The sequence below is a fragment of the Antechinus flavipes genome, chromosome 4, assembly GCF_016432865.1.
Source record: "Antechinus flavipes isolate AdamAnt ecotype Samford, QLD, Australia chromosome 4, AdamAnt_v2, whole genome shotgun sequence".
Classification (NCBI taxonomy): domain Eukaryota; kingdom Metazoa; phylum Chordata; class Mammalia; order Dasyuromorphia; family Dasyuridae; genus Antechinus; species Antechinus flavipes.
The window spans coordinates 169,917,959-169,936,161 of NC_067401.1; the positions used below are offsets into that span (position 1 = coordinate 169,917,959).

The 18,203-nt window shown below is 40.6% G+C and overlaps 1 protein-coding gene across 16 annotated transcripts in view; it reads left to right on the forward strand.

Annotated features, from left to right (window-relative positions):
• Positions 1-16,774, forward strand: part of RBFOX3 (RNA binding fox-1 homolog 3) — a 974,608-nt gene extending 957,834 nt beyond the window's left edge. For 12 of the 16 annotated variants that reach the window (XM_051995461.1, XM_051995458.1, XM_051995459.1 and 9 more), the window contains 6 exons: positions 2,354-2,407; positions 2,790-2,922; positions 3,926-4,106; positions 5,592-5,653; positions 9,122-9,200; positions 11,938-13,636. In XM_051995461.1, coding sequence (XP_051851421.1) covers positions 2,354-2,407; positions 2,790-2,922; positions 3,926-4,106; positions 5,592-5,653; positions 9,122-9,200; positions 11,938-11,982 — 554 coding nt within the window. In that variant the 3' untranslated portion in view covers positions 11,983-13,636. Of the gene's footprint in view, positions 1-2,353; positions 2,408-2,789; positions 2,923-3,925; positions 4,107-5,591; positions 5,654-9,121; positions 9,201-11,937; positions 13,637-14,588 lie in introns of those variants that run through there. The other 4 variants (XM_051995449.1, XM_051995452.1, XM_051995447.1 and 1 more) reach the window with 3 other exon arrangements.
• The last annotated feature ends 1,429 nt before the right edge of the window (positions 16,775-18,203 follow it).

The window sequence follows — 18,203 nt, forward strand, 5'->3', positions numbered from 1 at the left end:
CAGTTCATTGTCCCTCAGATTGTTGGAGGGCGGACTATAGTAAAAACAAAAACTTTGTTTTGTGGGCCTTTAAATAAAGAAACTTCATAGCCCTGGGTGAAGGGGATAATCATCCTCAGCTGCCACATCTGGCCTGCGGGCCGTAGTTTGAGGGCTCCTGCATGATTTAACCTATCAAGGTCCTTTTGGAATCTGCCATTGACTGTTATTAGCTGTCTGTCCTCCCAGCAGATTTGACGAGAATACCGTCTATCACCTTATTCAAGTCATTGATAAAAATGTGAAACAGCACAAATCTTTGGGTTCACTGACCAACTATAAAACCAGTTTTTTTTTTAGAGGCGAATTTGGGTTAAGTGACCTGCCCAGCTAATTCAGGTCTTTCTAATCTTGCTCCAACTATTCAACTAGTTCTTAATCCATCTGATTATGTTAGCTAATGCACATCTCTCTCATCTTTCCCACAAAAAGTATATCAGATACTTTATCAAAAGTTTAGTTAAACGCTAGGTAAACTATATCCATTCCCCTCTTTTGATTTACTAATCCTGTCCAAAAAAAAAAAAGGTGTTTAAATTGTCATGACTTGCTCTTGATGAAGCCAAGTTATCTCTTTGAAATCACTGCTTCCTTTTTACCAGCCAATTTTTTAATGGTTTTTTCTTGCATTTTCCCAAGAATCAAAGTTAAGCTCACTTCCACATAATTAGGAAAGGCAGTCTCCTTTTTATCAGAAATAGAAAGGAATCTACCCCTAGGCAAGTGGCTCTATGCTTTTAAAAAATCTTTTTATTTGTCCTGCCTCCTACATAACTAAAATAGAATATTTTGTTGTCTTTAATATTCATTATAAGCCTCAATTTATCGTGAGCTTTAAAGTTACTATTATTTTTTCTCAATAGTTTTTTTATTTTTCCAAATACATGTAAAGATAGTTTTCAACATTCATTTTTGTAAGATTTTGTGTTCCAATTTTTTCCTTTATTCTCTTACCTTCATCCTCCCTCCCATTATTCTTAAAAAGCTAAGCCTTGCCTTTTAATTTATTATCAATCATCCACTCATATTTTCTACATATATTTTTAAATTTCGAGTGATTTTATAAGTATCCTTCAATATAAAAAAGCACAAAACGTGGAGTCAAGGGGATATGGATTCAAATCCTAGTTCTCCCATTTTGCTACTTATATATTGATACAAATTGCTTAACCACCCTAGTTCCTTATGTGTAAAAATTTCAAATGACCTTTCTGATTTTAAAATCTATGATCCGGCAATTAAAGTGCATCATAGACAACTGCATTGGAAATAAGTAGATGATGAATTCCAGAAAAAGACCACAATGCATTAATAGGGATGATATATTCATAATAAGAGATTTCAGCCCTTTGCTTCCATTCCTTCTTTATACTACAGCGTGTCCCATTCTCAGGAATGTTAGTGATATTTACCTATCCTGTCTTCCAACCTCACTTGATTCCCTCCTTTCCTCTGCTAGCAAGAGAGAGTGTTCCTTTGAAAAAGGGGAAGGGGTAGAAATGACTGAATATCATCCAGCAAAGGACCACACTTGGCACCAAAAACAAAAGTTTAAAAAAGAAGAAGAACATGGTAGTTTTAGGGATAGATAGGGAGCATCAAAACTTAACTGATGATACATATCAAGTACATACAACTCTTAATTATTAATTCTAATTTAGGAAAATAGTAGCACAAATAAAAGTGATAGGGTTATATATACACCATATAGCTATTTTTTCCTCATGATTCTCTTTTTCTTAGGTTGATGTTAAAGGAGTTTTATCCCAGAACACACAACTACTGACAAAGGAACAGGCTTGGGGTCAGGGTTGGGAAGGGAGCTGTGGAAGTTGGGTGGAATAACCCACAAGGTTAGATAATTGGGAAATATTTATATAGAAGAGACAAGAAGAAGAAACAAGTCTACATGGCTTATTAGTAGCTCTGAGAGACTGTCCTGTTCTTTTTCATCTCAAAAGCAGTGGTGATGACAGCATCCAGGAGTCTTTGGTTCCTCTTAGAATTCATCCCTTCTCATACTTTCATTAATTTGATTACCTCTGGTCACAACAGGGAGGCAGATGCCATCTGTGGGTGGTATTTCTGGTCTTTCTCTAAAGACCTTTAAAACATCCAAATTAAAGGTCAAAATATTTTAGGAGTCCTTAGACCTCCCCCACATTGACCCATGCTCTAGGATAACCCAAATCCAAGGGGATTGGATGAGATATGAAAAAAGATCAGAGAGAGCAGAGAAACATGATAGTTTGGTGGGTAATGGGGTATTAAGTGGTCTGGACATAATAACTATCCTTCTTTATTTCTATCCCAGGCTGGAAGCTAAACCCCGTAGTGGGTGCTGTATATGGACCTGAATTCTATGCAGGTAAAATGTCATTTTTAAGGCCTGAGCATGGGAGAGGAAAAATGTCAGGATCCTAAGAGAAAGCTCTCCCAATCATATATAGCAATTACACCCAACCAAAGGGGTGGCTATTGCTTAGCTATCATTAATCTCAAAGGAATTTATAAGGCAGTATTCCATTTTTCTGGTCCAAGAAGGAAGAATAGGACAGAACCAAAAGAAATATTATTGGGACCTCTGCTCCTACTTGAATAATGCAGAGGAGGTCAGAAATGCAGAGAGGGCCTAGCAAGATAGTAGATGCTCCAGCTTCCTCTCAGGTAAAAGTTAAATTTACCTCTTTCCCGTGATGCTCACTTCTTTTTTTCTGTTTGTTGACTCCCCTCTTCCTCTTTCTCTGCAGTGACAGGATTCCCATACCCCACAACGGGCACAGCAGTGGCATACCGAGGGGCACATTTACGAGGTCGGGGACGGGCTGTATATAATACTTTCCGGGCTGCACCACCTCCTCCCCCCATTCCAACATATGGCACGTGAGTACCTAGGATGGGGAACTCCTGGTGGCTTGTGTGGGCACACGGAAAGGCTGGGAGATTCCAGAAGTAAGAAGATGGAGAAGGAATAAAAGCCAAGGAAAGGATACAGAAACCTGAGAATTCTAGTGAAGACAAAGAGGGCTGGTCAACTTGGGTGGGGGGGTGGAGTATAAATTGCTTGAGGAGCATTTTGGGAAATTATAAACTAGAATCACAGGATCATAGACTGAGAACCAAAAGAAACCTAGAGGCCACTGAATCCAACTACTTCACTTTACAGATGAATAAACAGAGGCACAGGAAGTATCTGAGGCCCAATTTGAATCCAGGTCTTCCTAACTGGAGGCCAATGCCTTATCCACTATATCTTAACATTTTAACAATATTAAAGAAGCCACATGGGACCAGAAGATAAGGAACTGGCCTCAGAGCCAGGAAACTTCTGCCATCCACAAGTTATATGGATGCTGGGCAAATCACTCACCCTCTCAGCTTCCTAAGCAACTCCCTAGGATCCTAAGTTGCAGGAAAGGTGATGACATATATTGGTAAAAGTAGTTCACCTGGGAATTCTAGTAGAAATCACACATGGAGTCTTAATTCCTATAGGCTGATGAACAATCTGGAAACTTGTCTAAAATTGTTCCCTCCGGGCATTTATCCAGAGACCTACAAAACTATAATACTAGTGGTACCTCTGAGCATCTTTTGTGTCCTCCCAATATGTTGAGAATTCCAAGGATCCTCAGGACTGGAAGACAGGATTCCATTTATGGTTCTGCCCCAGTTGCCTCCCTGAGGAACTGAGGACAAACCCCATCCATCCTAGGGCCCTAGTGCCCTCTGATGTCTAATGGGGATCACAGTTCCCCGGGATGAGGGTGGGGATGGTTGGAGGTGGGGATAGCAAATGAGACTGGGGCTGACGGGCCCCCTAGGCTTATGGGGAAAAAGTTGCTAACTATAGCAAGGGTGTTACTCTATTGTTATACCAAAACAGGGCACTGGAGCAAACGCTTGTTAAAATGCCAGTCCCATGGGCAGGGCTGGCACCATGCCCCCTCCCTCCTCAGCAGACATCGGAGCCGGCCTACCCCACTTCTCCAGCGTTCCCACCACTTTCTTGTCCGTTTGCTTCCAGGGTCGTGTATCAGGATGGATTTTATGGCGCAGAGATTTATGTAAGTGTGCCCCACCCCCATAGTTACCCATTTCACTGGATAAAACCCTACTTCCTCCCAATTGTGTTTAAGCCAATGGGATGTCTCCCATAGTTCAGATGAGTCCAACACAATTGGGGAAGATTCAGAGAGGGTATCAGTTATGTGTGTTCTGCATTTGTTTTCCTGTGGCTCGTTATAGTTAACTCTCGACTATTTATTTTTTTAGGAAAGCAGGGTAGAAATAATCCACAGCAGTGAATTGACATTGATCTTCTTGTATGAAAAGCAGTATGAACTATTTGTGTCTGACCTGTGGTAGAGCCTTCCAAGCTTGTATTGGTCTGATCAGCCATAATAAGATACATCATATCTTGATTCCAACATAGTGATGTCATTTTGGTCCTCCTCTAGAACAAAGGACAACAACCAAAGAAAGATCATGGGTGGGTGGGGAGGAGGAGGAGTGGGGCAGGAGAAGAGATGAGGCAACAGATTTCTATTCCTAATCATGTTAGCTTTGATGGCATTGCCTTCTCTTTACCTCTTAACAGTGGAGGAGGATGGCAGTACACCCACATGTGTAACCCAACATGCAGATTGCAGAACTTGCTGTACTTCCAATCTCTCTGTTTTTTCCCTATTTTGCCTCTTCCTCATCCCTACCCCTCTACTTCACAGCATCTCCAAAAGAAAAAAGAAATCCTTCATCCCTCACAAAGATTCTTTGCCACTGTTGCTTCCAATTAGTTAGAAATGTGTAATTTTGTTATAAAATTCCCTTCCTACCCCTACATTTCTTACTGTCTTGTGTGTTATCCTATCAGAAAGAACCAATCCATCTTCATTTAGAAAAGATGGATAGAGCTTGGACCTCATTGGAGGCCATCTAATACCCTGAAGACTTCCCCAAGGTTCAGAGAGATATGTGGCTTCTCTATCCTTCTAAATAAAAAGATGCTAAAAAAAAAAAAAAAAAAATCCACAGGTACTGAAGGGATCCATGGATAAAATTCAGGAGAGTCTGTGAACTTTAAAAATATATTTTGATGACTATAAATTAATTTCTTTTGTATTTTTAAGAATTTTCCAAATACTTTATTTTGTGCACTTAGAAACATTTTTTTCTGAAAGGGAATCAATAGATTTTATCAGACTGCAAAGGAATCCATGATACAAAATTGAAGAAAATTGAAATTTTCCCTGCCAGTAAACTGGATTTGACTTTTTCAATTTAACAACCTAGTCTCACTTAGACAGGGAAATCCAGAGCAATATTCCTTATAGGCCAAATAGTCTTTACCTTCCCAGGTCTTCTCTATTATCCAGTGTTTTTCAATGCCTTAAATATGTACATGAACTTGGGTCCCCAAAGACTCTGGAGCTAGTTCTAAAAACCTAGTCCCATAGGTATACTTTCCATTTTTTTTCAGCAGACAGATCTCCTCAAGCTGAGATCTATAACACTCATCTGCCTTTTCTCTCTTCTCTTTCTTGTCCCTGCAGGGAGGTTATGCTGCCTACAGATATGCTCAGCCAGCAGCAACAGCAGCAGCTTACAGCGACAGGTAAGAAATGAGTCCAATCTGGGGCATGGAAGTGTATGTGTGTGAGTTGGGAGAGGAGTTAAAGGGAATCTAAAGGAGTGAAAGAGAAGTGAAGAGTGAGTCCCTGTAAGTAAACTTAACAGATGACAAAGGATAATCATGAACATGATCTTAAATGATCTTAGCAATCTTCCAGCTCTCCCTATCATTTCTTCATTAGACTCCCAGTTCTACTGCTTCATCCAGAAAATAGTTGCTGCCTATCCCAACCACTATCCCATCTCAGGAACCCTTTAGAGAACCTTGGCTTTTTTCTAAGTCAGTTCAAATGATATTAGGCTTCAATGGTGGGCCCGATTGTCCCTGGGTTCTGTCTATATTGCAACATCTTATTCCAACAGCAAAATTGTCTTTTATTGCTCTTTCAAAACTTTCACACCCTTGCAATTTGAGATTCTGGGCAGAAATTACTACAATCTATGGTATAATTGTTACTGCTTTTAGTCAGGATTCTAGATGTCCTCCATTTTTTTTTGTCTTTTTTCAGGAATTCAAAAACCTTAAAGGAGTGACTGTCTCCATGAAGGCAGATCTCAAGCCCTTCATATCTGGTTGTTTTTATCAGTCACTGCTGGTTAAAATGTCAGGTGGTGGCCAGCATTGTGATGCGCTTACTAGACTGGTGTTCAGACAGTAGACATTCAGGCACACATACACTTCATTGGATCTAAACTCAAAGCCTTTATAGCTTGGTAGGACCTGCCAGGGGTTTTCCTCTGAGGACCTTGCTTTCAAGACCCCAAGGTCATCTCCATGCCACAAGAATTTAAATTTCAAAAAAAATGTGCACTTTAAGATGGAGATGTTACTCAGGTAACAAGTATTTAGTAATGGTTACCTTGTGAAAGGCACTATCCTTGCAAAGCGCAAGAAATACAAAAAAAAAAAAAACCAGTTCCTGTCTTCAAGAACCTCATGTTGTAATGGGAGAGACAAGCATAAAAATAACAAGAGAAAGAGAAAGACAGAGACAGAGAGACTGATGGGAGAGAGAGAGATACACACAAACAAAATACAAACATACATATGGTTCCATATAAATATGTATTTATACATATATGTATACATATATTGCATGTCTTTATGTATGTATGTATATACAGAAAATATATAGGTAATCTGAAAGAGGAAAGCATTCTTAACTAGAAGGGAAAATACTGTTCTATAGTTCCACCTGTTCACAAGGGTCTTTTTTTGTTAACCAAAGAGCATTTTAGCCTTCAGTGCATCTAGCTGGCTTCTGACCAGCAATACATAGTGACTTCTTCCTTTATCTAAGGTTAGAAAATTTCTGGGGGGGAGTGAACTCTATCATCCCCTTTCTAGGACATTTGTGAGTCTGCTGCTTCCGTTCTTCTATTCCACATTGGCAAGAGGCTAGCTTAAATTCCACCCAACCTTTTGAGTCAAATGTTTCACAATCTCTGGTTCCTTAGGTCTCTTTGATCAAACTACTGCCTGTTCTTCAGGCTCTAAAATGGTCTCTAAAACTGGACTCTAAATCTCGTGGAATCTCAGCTACTCTATTGGAGGAATTCTTCCCTGCATGTAGAGATAATTCACCAACGAGTCAAGCCAGTTTTCATAGTACTATACCATCAACTACTACTTCTACCTAAAAGGGGCTTATTAAATCTTACTTCTTATGCTTTATAATCTCTATAACACTAATCCTACTAATCATATATTAAAGACCTCGAATAACTTCCAAAACTACTAAAATAGTAATAAACAAAATTCAACACAGCAATACCATTGCTCAGCCCCCACAACCATACCATAAAGACATCCCATTTCAATCCTTACCCACACAATAATTATACTTTATAGGTTATACTTCTCAGTAGCCATAGCCGCAGTATAACCTATAAAAGGCAATGAAGGAAAATTCCTACATGTCATGTAGGTCAATTCTAGATGAGTCTTCCTTTTCTTCTCCCATCTCTTCTGTAAGACCTATCAGGATTGTCACTTGCAAAAGTACTTTTCTTAACCTTAATTCCTGATCCTCTATATGTGTCAAAGATTTTTTATTCCTGTGACTACCTGCACTCAAGTTGTCCCTCTGTTGTGCACAAAGTACACTTGAAAAGTGCACCCACCATATTTGTCCTTTGGTTAATTAGTTTAGTTGCCAGAGCAGTTTTAATCAGTCAAAATGTATTTATTGCTGTGTGCCAGGCACTTTGCTAATCACCATTTTTCTAAATTGCCTGTTATCATTTCTGAGGAATAGCCCCAGATGGAAGTGATCAGCAAATACCCCTCCCAACTCTTTCTACCTCAAGTTAACATCTCTTTTCTTGAAGACCATTAATATGGTGGTAGCAACTAACTCAGGTCCCTAGACAAAACTGGTGGAGCTGGGGTTGCTAGAGAAGTGGAAAATGTTTGGGGGGAATACAATAGGAATGGGAGGATGAGGAAGGGGTACAACTGTGTTTGATGAACCCTTCCCAGCTGGGATCTTCCCTCACAATCCTCAAAGTTTCCCTACTAGTCAAAGAATTCGGATTCTACTTTATCCAATCCTGATGCTCCATCCTTCAGAGCCAACAGAATTCCTTGCAAGTATGGCCTGGGATGCTCAACTGTGCCAGGTATAAGACACTAGCAAGCTTTCCTTATCTGCTAGGACTCATGCTAGGACAGGGCAAGGTTCTCATCACACTATCCTTCCCCATCCATTGGGAGCCTTACCCTATTTAGATGTTCAGTATCTGCTGTGACTTCAAAGACTTAAGATTATTTAGTCTGTTTAGTCCAAAGACAGAGAGGAAACTTGATTGCCATCTTAAATTAAATAATAAATAAGATTTGGTTATGGAAGAATCAAAGATATAAGATTGTCCAGAGGGCAATCTCACCCCTGTTAAAGGGAAAGTCCAGACTTCAGAAATTTAGAACTCTCACTGTTGTGCTTGCCAATTATGAATATTTCAGACTTTTACTCATCACTGATGATAATTACTTTATCATAATCTGTTCTTACCCTAGTAACCTTTTTTTCTTCCATTGCAGACACACTCACTAGGATCCTCCTGCCCCAATATCTGCATGTAATCACTCATTTCTTCATCTCATTGAATAAAACATGTTGTACACAAAGTTATATGTGAAAACATGGATAGGCTGTACCTCACATCTCTTGAGAAGCTTACATTCAATAATAGAGGGTCTGATGGAGAACATAAAGGGCATGTGGTTATTATTAGGAGTCCCATCTTTCTAAAAAGGGCTTACTACAAGAGGTATATTAGATGTTGAGAATGAGAAGGCAAGTGATCTAATTGATATGGGAGTCTGAAATCAAAAGACTTAAATCTAGGTTTGAGAAGTAAGCAGATATCCCTCATCCTATTTATTTTATTTCCATCTCCTCTGCTTACCACCATGACCCACATCCTGACTATATTTTTTGTTCCCTAGTTACGGCAGAGTCTATGCAGCTGCTGACCCTTATCACCACGCCATTGGCCCTGCTGCAACCTATAGCATTGGAACTATGGTAAGGAGGTCCAGCCCTGCTTTGGTCAAAGATTGCTTCAGCAGTTCATTATCAGAAAAAGCTCTTATCCCTAGAGGGTGGGGAGAAGGGAGGGGGTGTATGTTGGGAAGTTGGGAGGAGCATTAGAAAAAGCTCCAGGTTGATTCTAAAATAACTTTCTTTGGGTTCAAGCATTTGGGAAGAAGGGGAAGAGAAAGCCTGGAAACCTCCCATCCCATAAGTATAATAGTACCCCTCTCCTCATGTTCCCTTCTTAAAGTGAGAAAGGGATATCATATATTATAGTTTGTTGGGCCCTTTCTGTGTGTGTCTTTCTGGCCTCCCAGTCTGTGTCATTATCCCAGGTCAACTTCCCAATCTTCAATGACTCATGATCCTGAATCGAATTTGCCATTGAGAAAGATGCCAAAACACAGCCTCCTCCCTTCTTCAGTGGCACTTTCCTACCCACAACAATGGACTTAGTTCCCCCAGATGCAAAAGTGATTCCCTTGGTCCCTTCTGTGTTTCAAAATGGCATTCCTCCTATATGTATAGCATGGTTATCCAAAACTGAGGAGAGAGGCCTATTGATTGTGATTCATTACCCTCCATGGCTCCCTGAGGTGCTTGCTCCAGGATTCTCTCTCTCCCCAGTGGTTATCATTGCATGGGCAGAATGGTTGGGGTCAGAGAGAAAGGGTGCATTTTTGAGCTTGGCTTGATGATGGTGATCTGCAGGAGAGCCTGTGTGTATGTGTGTGTGTGTGTGTACATATGCCAGCTATAGTCATAAAAACCCAGGCCCATTATACAACAGGGTATTCTCTTAATAACATATCAGCCTAGTAGTAACCCCAAACCCTCATCCCGGCATTGTGCTTAATGTCGGTTTTTAGCTAGCTTGGCATCCAGCATCAAAGATGAAAACTTGGGGGGAGGGAAAGGATCAGGGAAGGGAAGTGGGGAAAGTGGGTAAGAGTCAATACAGCAAGATTTTTTTCTTTTCTTTTAAGGGTCCCTCACTTCTTTATCCTATTTTTTTTTTCTTTTTAATTTTTGGGTGTTTTCAATCTTCAAAAATCCAATCTTACCTGAGGTTGGCCCTGGCAACACCATGGGCTAGATTCAATCCTTCATTAGCTCGTTCTCCCTGCGACCAGTGACTCTCAGGACAGGTACCCAGTCTCTAGGTTGGTACTTTCTTTGTACTTTCTAGTACTTTCTTTAAAAAGCCCAATGCCCTCAGTTTTGCTACTACTTAAAAGTTTTCACCAATTAATGAAGGATTACCCCTTTTTGTGTTTTATTTAACATTATTTTTTAAAGAAACATCTTTTTGTCAGCTTTTCAACATTTTCCATTTTGTCCCCTTTTCAAATGAAAATGGACAGTAGGGTAGGAGGGAAACAAGAAAATCTTTCTTGCAAGGTAATAATGAAATCAAATGATCATACAAGATCAGGATTCCAAAAGAGATTGGAGAAGAGAGGTTTGGAAATCCAGGGAGATAGGGATCCAAACAGAAGAACACAGAATCATAGATTCAGAACTAGAATGGACTTTGAATTTAAGCTACTTCACCTCCAATTTACAGATGTAGAAAATGAAGCTCAGAAAGTTAAGTGATTAACCCCAATAGAGCTGAGATTCAAACACAGTTCCTCTGATTCAAAATTCTTCAAATTCAGTGTTCTTTTCAGTACTACACTCTCTATATCCAAGAAACAAAGACACTCTCCTTCTCCACCACCACCACCAACCCGAAAAAAAAAAAAGAAAAAAAAATCTCTACCCATAAGAGAGCTTACGTTATCTATATAAGAAAATATATGAAGCTTAGAACCCTCAGACCCAGGTCACAGTAGAAGAAAAATCTGTGGACATATACAAGGAAATTCAGGCTATTATTTGGAAGCCCTGAGCCTAAAGTGGGTTTGTCCAATGTGATCATTTGGCTTAGACCTTAAAGCTCAATAGATCTAATTCCTAAATCAAAATTGGGTAGTGTTGCTTCAAAAAGATCAGGCCTTTATCCCCCTCAGATAAAGCCCTTGGCATGTGTACCTTGTTATGAAGTTTCATTAACTCATGGTCATAGGCTCACAGTAGTTAGACTTGCCAGATCCAGTTCCATCCTTTGATTTAATTCAGCAAGCATCTATCATGTGCAAATCACTGTGTTGGATGCTTAAGAGACAGAAGATAAAAAGAAGTCCTTGCTATCAAGTACCATTATTATATTCTTTTCCCTAAGGAAACTGAGGTCCAATGCAGGTACCTTGCCCATAATCACATGACTTATAAGTAACAGAGGCTACTAACTTAAAACTCTGTCCTCTCCAAATCTATTGCTTTTCCCACCATGTTAGGCAGCACTCCATGAGAAATTAAGGGCCACACTAAGGATTAATTAAGAATTAAAAGAGAGAAAATATTCAAGGCCAGTATTGCTGATGGCCACTTCCTTTGCTTGTCCCTAAAGGCTCCCTCCCCCTTGACTTCAAGGATATCACTCACTTAGAAATAAACCAAGCCCCTCAACCTGGCCCCCATTACCCTGTTGCCATGGCAAATTATCACCTAAAGCATTTATCAATTATTCTCCCCATGGAGGGGAAAAAAAAAAACATTGGGGGAAGAAAATGGGATTTGGCTATTTCTCTTTTTCCTTTCTTTTTTCTTTTTCCTTTTTTTGATTTTTTTTTCCTACCAAAAGACAATACTGATTGGCTGTTTTTCATCTTTGATGTTGCAGGCTAGCCTCTGCCGAGGAGGGTACAGCCGCTTCACCCCCTACTAGCAAGAGACCCAGCCCCTAACAGCATTCACACTGACTGCTTATTCCAAACCAAACCAAACAAACTAGACACCAGGCAGATCCTCCGGGAAGACAAACTGCCCCAGCGGGTCAGGGACATTCACCGCTGACCCTCCGCGACTCTAAAACCATAGATTTTTACCTCCAGTTGTTTCTCCCTGCCCCATGATGGTGTGTGTGTCTTTATCCATGACTGTACCTGTATGTTTGTAACTAATTTCCTGTATTGAGTTTGTCGGTGTTGTTCTACTCCCAAACCATCAAGGTATGGTATAAAAACTGGGGGCCATGGGAGGGGAGGGGGGTAAGAGGGGAAGATAGAAAGTCAAGAAGTAGAGCCTGAAGTCAGAAGGTCAGTCCCCTTTCCCCATGGCTCTGACCCTTCAACATATAGCTATCCCCAAAAAGGTTAGCAGAAGGACCTCATACCCTGACCAGTCCCTCTATTTCTACCCTATTCCATCTTTACTCTTTAATCAACAGACTGAAGTCAGGAAATCTTAGTGAAAGGAAGTCAGGGCCACAGACCATGGGCCATTTTCTAGGTTCCACAGTATATTTAGTTGTCCATTACTCCCATTTTGGTCTTTGCCCCAGTAATTTATCTTTCTACAATTACTTGTCTCCCACCTCCACCCAACAGATCTTGAAACTGCTAGGAAAAAAAATTGTTCCATGAAGGGAAGGACAGGAAAAGGGAATCAGCATTCTTTCGTCCTCTCTTCCATCTTAGTTCAACCCCTTAATTCTCCCTGCTTCTCTTTTTCCTTCACCCCTTATACAGGTCTTCCTCATCTTTTTTCTTAGCTAAATAATTTTTTAATTGAATTACATAGATTCCATTCCTTATGGAAGTTATAAGAATGTCCTGGCCAAAGTGTTCTTTGCAAGATGTAAAAATGGAAATGAATTCTCTCTTCCCCAGTTCCCTGCATCTGTCCATATGCCTTACAGTTCCCCTATACTACTGGTCTCAAATCTCTCCTTTACCCTACAAAGCCATCAGTGTTCTAGCTATGGAGACCCTTAACTCCTAGCTCTGTTCTTGGTATGTGTGCTGCCTAGCCAAAACATCTTCCTTCCTGTGCCTAAGTTCAAAAAAAAACCTTTAATTTGCATACTTGTATCACTTTGCTCTTCACAAATTAAGTTTCTTATATAGGAACTCCTTACTTCTGGATGGTTCATCTCAGGACTGAATCCCTGAATCCAGCTCCCCTTTCTACCACCTCCAACTTTAATGCAGAGAGAATTTTTTTGGTTTTGGTTTTTGATGAAAGATCTTTCTAGCCTGGCCCAGCCAACACAGTACATTGACCATGGCATGGAGATTCTCTGGCCAATTCATAAATGTTAGACCTGAAAAAAAGGCCTAGAAGGTCATCCCTTCAAAATTCATCATTTTACAGAAGGACTCCTGAGAGTAACTTAGCAGCAAAATCAAGTCTAAAACTGAAGTGTCCTGAGTCTCAATCAGGCTCAAATGCAATTTCATATTGCTCATGAAGCTTAGCTTTTCTGCTTTAGTTATTATTCAGAAAACTTCTTCCAGGGAGCTTAGAGGGAGCCAGCCGAGGCAAGAAGTTCTTTTGTTCTGTATCATCCATGATTTTAAATAAACTACTCCTTGAGCCTTTTTTTATCCAGTGAGATAATATTTGTAAAGTGCTTAGCACAGTAGGAGGTGCTATATAAATGCTTATTCCCATCTTCTTCCCCCTTTGCCTTTTATGACCATCCCCCTAACAGGTGTAAACATAGCAGGAGGTTTTTTTTTATCTTTGAGGAAAGCACCTGGGGTCTGGAAGGGACAAAGGCTTCCTACCAGCTATGGGACTTAGTTTCCACTATAAACATCGTGCCCCATCCCACCCATACACCTCTATTTGGAAAATTGTTCTCGAATTTTCTTTCCTATATATCTCTCAGGTATCCAATTTGTCTCTTTCCTAATGTTAAAATTCACCTTTTCCAACAAATTTGCCACCACTTTTCCACATCTTATTTGCTGAACACTATTCCCACATCCTCTTGTCTCCAGCCTCTTAACCTTCTGTTATGACCTTTATTCCTTACTGTTCTAATCTGTCTGCAACAATTGCTTCTCTTATCTTAGTTTAGCTTGTTCTAGCTTCTCCACATGCTATTTAATCCAGAGTTTAGGTTACCTTAGGAACCTCCAGTTGCTAGATCCTACTTTCCTATCCCATCACTATACATCCAGCTGTTCCTGGAAAGTAGTGAAGGACAAATTAAAATCGCCATTTAAATTACAAAGCCAGCAATCTCCTGAGGGTCAGGGGTGAAATATATATATATGGAGAGAGAATGAGGGTCAGAGGTGAAATATATATATATATGGGGGAGAGAGAGAAAAGGAGAAGGATACTAAGCACTGTTCTCCCTTTGTCTCCTGGGGGTACTTTTATATGTTAAAAAGTAAATATTTGCCTCCACACTATCTTACTAACTCCTTCTGGGTTCAAAGGCTCTCCCCAGTGTCTAGGGCCTTTATTGGCCTTGTCTTTGCACACAGTGTGTTGCATCTGTGAAACTGTGCAAGCTTGGCTTTTTTGTTTCTGTTGTAGTGAAATCTGCTGTTTTCTTCTTGGACCATGAAGGGCAAAAAAACAAAACAAAAACAAAAACAAATTTAAAAAAAAACAAAATGAAAAAACACAAAAAACAAAAACAACGCCAAAAAAAAAAAAAAAAAACCTACCCTAAAAAATATTTTAAAATGAAAGCAACAAAACTTAAGCAGAGAAAAGAAGCAATCAACCAAGTGACAAGTCCCACATAAGAGGCCACATACAGGTGCCCAGCAAGAAGAGTCCAGCAAGAAGCGCTGTATACCCCGCACCCACAAAGTGAACACCAATCTGATGGCACCAAAGGGGAGACTTTCCCCAACCTCCACCTCTCACCCCTTTACCTAAGTCATGTTGGGGGACCCCTCCTCTTTCTTGGTCTTATGAGGGTGAAGTTGGGGGTGGGAACCAAGCTTTTGTTACCTCCAAAGAAAGGCTTTTTTTTGCTACCATGTCTTCCTCTGCGTCACCCTTCACTTGTGGAGGGACTGATAGGACAGAACAATGGGAGAGCAGAAGCAAGACAAAATATAATGATCATGTTCCAAGTGGCTTGGGAATAGGATGCTAAAATAAAGAGTTGGGGCCAGGAGCAACTGAATAGGGAAGGATGGAGCAGAGAAATGAGGAGAGGGGAAGAGAAGCACAGGCAGTTTTGCATTCCCAAGGAATGCAAGCTTTGGTGCACGCCAAGTCATCTGTGGATTGAGTTTTCTGAGTCCCAGCTCCCCATGCTGTGCTGGCAAAGAAAAATGCCCTTGCCCTCACCCTAGTGAAAGCGATGTGCTGAGCAGTGCATCACATTAGAGTTTGCAGGCTGCTTGAATGTTATTTGACCACCAGTCCTCAAGTGCCAACTCCTTTAAAAAAAGTAAAATAAAAAAAAACATTGGCAGAACTCCAGGAAAACAGAGTCCACAGATTTCTCCTCCAGCCACTCATTCTCTTGGCTACCAGCAGAATAGAACAAGACTCCTCTCTGTCTGTGAGACTCAGGCTAAAAGCAAACAGGGACATCCAGTGTTCCTCTTCTGTAAGAACTTTTGAAAGGTGGGTGTCCCCTGCAGCCATACCTTTTCTTTCAAAATTACTTGATTCCTCTACCACATGCAGTTCTGTAAGAAGATAAGGCTTGGAGAAGAGGCAACAGTTGAAATAGAGGTAGGGGCCATGGAGTGAAGAGGGGTTTCAAAACAGAAGGTTTGTTCTGGCAGCTGAAGTTGATTTCACTCTAGTTCTCCCACTTGGTGCTCTGCTCTCTGTCCAACATCTATTTCTCTTGGAGGCTAAGGGGCAAGTAGTAGGAAGAGGTATTGGACATATTTGAATAGAAAATAGACAGAGGTAGGTGCTGAGGATCTGACTCTGCTGAAAGGAAGAGGAGAAGGAAGGGGGTAACCTAGCTCCATTGGTGCAACTTATCAGCAAGATTAGAGATTATGGTGCTATGGGTCAAGAAAACCATAGCCAGGGAAAGGAACTTGTGAGGAGAGCCAAGAAATAACTGCAGTTTGAGGGGAAGAGAGATTCAGAGCAGACTCTCAGGCCCAATGGTGGGGGCTCCATCCTGACCCACAGTTACTGCCCTTGGAATATTGTGATTGGGTTTCCAAAGTTCTGATGGCAGCAACAGATCATCTTTCTGGAGCACTTGGGAGGCTGAAGGGGCTTTTGTCTAGTAGTAAGTGGTAGGGATAAAAAACGGATTGCAGGGGCTTGGGGGGGAGGGGGAGGAGAAAGTCCCTGCCAGGGTAAGGACAACTGGAGTGGCTAAAAGGAAAGGGAGGAAATTAAGTCTCCCAACATAGCTCCACTATCTCATAAAACTTAAAACAATAAAAACAAAACTCTCACTTTATATTCAGCATAAGCGCCTGAAGCTATCGAAATGGAATTCTCCTTTTCTATTCCTGATGTATATAGAACCTGGTCCCTACCTCTGGCCATTTGTCTTCTGTATAAAAGCTCCCCCTGCCCCTTCCATCTGCTGTACTGAATCCTTTTCTCTTGGCAGCCTCCTCCCAAGCCCCTCTCCTCCTAAATTTATTCCCTTCCTCCCTTCTAGGACTGCAATTGAGCCCCCAACTTCCTTTCTTAACATTCTGTATGCTTCCAAGGTGTGACCATTCAAATTAACAGTATTATTATTATTAAGATTATTAATAAAGATTTCTTTCTTCAAACCAGGACAGCTTTTTGATTGGGGAATGGTGGGAAGGGGGCGGTTCTGGACACAGAGAGTGAAGTATCATGGGCCCTGTTAATGACTGGGTGTTGGAACCAAACTAGGTACATTCTCTAAATAGTTCAGTTTTAACTTTAGCTAAAGCCAGAGCTGACTACTGGCTGAAACATCCTTCCTCCATATACAAAGAAAAACTCTTGCCAGACACGAGGTTATTAAATCGTTAAGGTCCAAATCCAAAGTCATTCTTTCCTTTTTGCCCCATCTCCAATGTCTCTAGAGGAAAAACATGGAGATGCTTTCATGTTAATTCCTAGGACTCTTTAATTTAATTTTTTATAGTAATAGCTTTTTATTTTTCAAAATACATGCAAAGAGTTTCCAACATTCACCCTTGCAAAACTTTTGTTCCAAATTTTTGTCCCTCCCTCCCCACTTCCTCCCTCCCCAAGCTAGACAGCAAGTAATCCAATATAGGACCTTTTCATTTTAAATGGAAAAAAAAAAAACAACAACCATCTTTTAAAAGAGCTGTGTGGTACCAAGCATCTGACCTTACCATTCAGGGATGAGAAGATTTGGGATAGATGATCTCAGAAGTTTCGCTTCCAGTGTTAAATCCTCTGATCCCAAGATTTCCACTAAGAGATCAGGTGACATGGTTTTGCTACCACTGAATTCCAATCAAATATACTAAGCAGTGGGGTATCTGCAGTATAGCTTACTCTAGGCAGAGCTCACAAGGAAACCAAAGTCATATTCCTCAACAGGATGCTACTCAAAAAAGCCACAGTCATTCTAACTCAGAACATTGAGAAAATAAATGGATCATGCATGGGATCAAGTAGAAAGGGGATAACAAGAGGGTTCATCTCTGTCCATCCAGAAAGAAAGGTAGAAGCTATTTGAGGTCCCATTGGTCCTATTATATATTCGTATCGAGATTTAATGATGTTTGAACAATCTGGATACTTCCCCACCTGAAGAAGAAGGAAAAAAAATGCTAAAGAAGAGGCAAGAAGAGAGGATATGCCTTGCTTCAGAGTAAAAATGGTTCCTTTGGCTTTCTCCATTCCCTGAATGGGTGGGTCAGCAGAAGCCAGAAAAGAGCTTGAGGTATCTGGTATGGGGACCTACCTCTTTGATAAGAAGAAAATAAGGGATGAATAAGGGAGTGGGGAGATGAAATTGAACATAATGCAGAATAATAAAGTTTTGGTTTTGTTTGGGGGGCGGGGATTACAATGGGACAGGGTAAGGGGTACAGATAGTCTCAGGTCCTAAATCACCACTCATGCCAGAATTGCACGTAAAGAAAAGTTGAGTTCTTCATTTTTCAAAACGTCAGATAATTTATTTCAGCGCAATTACATCCACCAGAGGGGCACCAGCTTAAATGCCGAGATATTAATTTTCCTGCATATGAG